The sequence below is a fragment of the Eimeria tenella genome, genomic scaffold (assembly GCF_000499545.2).
Source record: "Eimeria tenella Houghton genomic scaffold, Eth_scaff4214, whole genome shotgun sequence".
Lineage (NCBI taxonomy): Eukaryota > Apicomplexa > Conoidasida > Eucoccidiorida > Eimeriidae > Eimeria > Eimeria tenella.
The window spans coordinates 53-3,707 of record NW_013545129.1 but is presented as its reverse complement, the minus strand read 5'-3'; the positions used below and the strand labels follow the sequence as shown (position 1 = coordinate 3,707).

Here is a 3,655-nt window from a genome sequence, read left to right as displayed (position 1 = left end):
CTGCGAGGGTTTAGGGTTTAGGGTTTTGCGTCTAGGGTTTAGGGTTTAGGGTTCAGGGTTTAGCGTTTGGCTCACGTTCCATCCGTCTTCAGGCTTTTGAGGGTTTGGTTTACAAGAGAAGCTCCGACGCAGTCCAGCACTATATCTACTCCCCTGCAGTCCAAAATAAATATTTATTTATTTATTTATTTATTTATTTATTATTTATTATTTATTATTTATTTTTTTAAATTTATTTGTTTGTTTGTTTATTTTTTATTAAATCTTCTTTTGAACGAGCTGCGTTCTGTGTCTCAAAGAGTGCGCGAAACCCTAAACCCTTAACCCTAAACCCTAAACCCTTGCCCATCGGAAGCAGCTAGCTGCCTTTCCAAGCTAGGATTAAGGGTTTAAGCTTTTTGCTAGAGTTTAGGGTTTAGGGTTTAGGGTTTACTGGCCGCCCGTTGCTTTGAGCACTTCGTCCCCAAGAGAATCTCCCAACTCTTTGTAGTTCAGACAGACCGCCGCACCTGAGGCAAACCCTAAACCCTAAACCCTAAACCCTACACCCTTAACCCTAAACCCTTAACCTAAACCCTTAACCCTAAACCCTAAACCCTAACGGCGTGCTTCAAGAGAGAGCCGCCCGGAGCACAGGAAGCCGCAAGTCTGCATCCGGTGGCAGCCCCAAGCATTGCAGACGCAAACCCTAAACCCTAAACCCTTAACCCTAAACCCTAAACCCTAAACCCTAATCTGACCGAGCTCCTTCACCCTCTGCAGCTTTTCGTTTGAACCCGCAACCGCAATGACAGAAACTGAAGGAATGAAAACCCTAAAGAGCTGCAGCAGAGCCACGCCAACCCCTGCGAGGCATCAGCACACAGGCGCAGCAGCTAGGGTTTAGGGTTTGGGGTTTAGGGTTTAGAGGCCTAACGGTGTAGGGCTTAGGGTTTTGGGTTTGGGGTTTGGGGTTTAGGGTTTAGGGTTTACCTGAGCCAGCTGCGTACACAAGGGCGTGCTTTATGCCGGAGGGTTTGCCCCCGTTCGCTTTGAAGTCCGAGAGCCCTGAGGCCGCAGGCCAAACCCTAAACCCTAAACCCTAAACCCTAGTCCCTAAACACTAAACCCTAAACCCTAGCTAAAACCCTTACTTGCAACTTCTTCAAGCAGCTGATATGCAGTTATCCAGTTCTCCGGGATGCAAGCGGCCTAAAGGCAGCAGAAAGCCCACATTTAGGGTTTAGGGTTTAGGGTTTAGAGTTTAGGGTTTACAAGCTGCTAGTGTTTATCGATTGTTTGCACAAAGTCGAAACAGAGGTTTGTGAGGTTTCCCATTAAACACTTAAGTCCTTAAACTAAATCCCTAAATTCCAAACCCCACACCCCAAACCCTAAACCCTAAACCCTAAACCCTTGCCTCTCTAATAGTGAGATTTGAGGGAATTGGGAAGCAAAGGGCTGGGTCAGCAGCCACGTACTCCGCGTAGCCGCCTCCTGAAAACGCACCAAAGGGTTTAGGGTTTAGGGTTTAGGGTTTAGGGTTTAGGGTTAGGCAACTTCACAAGACTGCAACACGCAAGCTCTGTAGGGGCCCCCCAAGGCCTCTAGCAAACAAGGGCCCCCACGACTGCCAGAGGGGCCCTAAGGGTACCAGGGAGCCCGCAATCAAGGGGCCCCCAAGCAGGGGGCCCCCAAGCAGGGGGCCCCCAGCAGGGGGCCCCCACGCAGGGGCCCCCACCAGCCTTGGGGGCCCCCGATATTGGGGCCCCCTATTTAGGAGCTCCTGGTTGGGGGCCCCTATGGGGGCCCCCTGTCGGGGGCCCCCTATGGGGGGTCCCTAAAACCTAAACCCTAAACTCAATGGGGGCCCCCGTTTGGGGGCCTCCAATGGGGGCCCCTGGTTGGGGGCCCCCAACGAGGGGCCCCCAAGAGGGGCCTCCAAGGGGGACACTGTGGGGGCCCCACCAGGCAAAAGACAGGCGACAGGAGTACCCTCTTTGTAGACGGAGCTGGAGACGACGATCCCAGCAGCCTCGGGGCCCAGGATGTCGGTGGTTCCGGGGGGTGGGGGGTATTTGCCTGAGTCGTAAACCCTAAACCCTAAACCCTAAACCCTAACTCCTTTGTGATGAACTGTGGGAATCTCTCAAGGGAGTGCGCGGTGAGGGCCCTGCAGTTTTGGAGGACTCCAGCAGCCTGGACAGGTCTGTGCTGAGGGTTTAGGGTTTAGGGTTTAGGGTTTACCTGCTTTCTGTAAGAGGTCCATGCGATTAACCCCTGCAGCTCCTACTCGGACTAGCATTTCATTTGGCCTCAACTTCGGGAGAGGGCACTCAGACAGGTACAGATAGGGGGCCCCCTGTGGGCCCCCATGGGGGCCTCTAGAGGCCCCCCCGGGGCTCCCAGGGGGACCCCCAGGGCCCTCAAGGGGCCCCCCAAAGCTGCTTCCTTTCGGTAAACTGGGGGGCCCCACGAGGATGGCGCGCATGCGCTGCGCAGCAGCGAGTGGCTTCATTTTTTCGGGTGTACGTACACCTGAGTTGGCGAGGGGAGTAAGTTTGCGTTTCAGCGATAAATGTGCATTTAATTTTAATTTAAGTTGATTTTAAAACACCTTTTTTGTATTTTAAATGCAGCTTTCCCCCTCTGAGGCGCCAAATGGACTTGTGTGCGTCGGCACTGGTCAGTCGCCGCTCGCAGGTGTACGTACACCCAAACCTTCCGTATCCTTCCTTGCGTTCTTTTTGCAAAAAAACGAAAAACTGAAACAACCAATAACTGAATTAAAACGAAAAATCATAAAAAGAGCCATGGGGCCCCCTCAAAACTCTCTGGGGGCCCCGTGGAGGGCCCCCGGTGGGGCCCCCAGGGGGCCCCCTGCTGACTCTGGTGGACCATTGGTGCAAACCCTGTTCAACAAAGGCAGATCTGAGTTTTTAACTTTTAGAAAGAATTTAAATTTTAGTTTTGACACGAGTTTGTGGTGTTTGGGCGCCTGAGAAGCGCGCAAAGGGGGGGTTGCAAACCCTAAAAAAGGGTTTAGGGTTTCCTGCTTTTAGGGTTCAGTTCTTGCTTTACTTTTTGGGCCTTTGCTCGGAGGCCACTGCACCGCTGCATCTTTTCGTTTTTTGGAGGCAGCAGAATCGCAAGAGCTGACGAACGCCAAACCCTAAACCCTAAACCCTAAACCCTAAACCCTTGGCCCCGGTGTTTCCCGTTGTTGCAATACAACCTCGGAGGGATTCCAGCCGCAGCAAAACCCTAAACCCCAAACCCTAAACGCAAACCCTAGCAGCAGCAGCTCCTTCAGACATGTGCCGACTGCTGTCTTCTGCAGACACAGGCCTCTGAGCCTCGGGTTTAGGGTTTAGGGCTTAGGGTTTAGGGTCTAGGGTTTGGCAAAATGCTCAAGGGGGGGGCCTTAGTGACTCTCCGCGTATTCGATTTGTCCCGAGGGAAGGCGGAGCTTCTGGGGCCCCTCTTTTTGGACGACCCCAAGAAGGGCATTTGGTGCAAACCCTAAACCCTAAACCCTAAACCCTAAACCCTGAACCCTCAACGCCAAGCGCCAGCGTTTGCCCTTGCTAGTGGCGCTGCACTAGAGGCCTGCATTGTTGGAGCGGTTTAGGCCCAGGGCTTCACAGTTCAGGAACTGGGGCCTAGGGCTTAGGGT

The 3,655-nt window shown here is 53.0% G+C and overlaps 1 protein-coding gene across 1 annotated transcript; it reads right to left on the bottom strand.

The window, feature by feature from the left end:
- Window positions 1-71: 71 nt before the first annotated feature.
- Window positions 72-2,497, bottom strand: ETH_00043030 (quinone oxidoreductase, putative; the record flags this gene model as incomplete). Its single annotated transcript, XM_013379945.1, has 8 exons — window positions 72-153; window positions 434-509; window positions 741-845; window positions 973-1,047; window positions 1,134-1,191; window positions 1,400-1,476; window positions 1,948-2,061; window positions 2,227-2,497. The coding sequence occupies 8 exons, from the start codon at window positions 2,495-2,497 to the stop codon at window positions 72-74; spliced, it is 858 nt and encodes a 285-aa protein (XP_013235399.1).
- Between the last annotated feature and the right edge of the window lie 1,158 nt (window positions 2,498-3,655).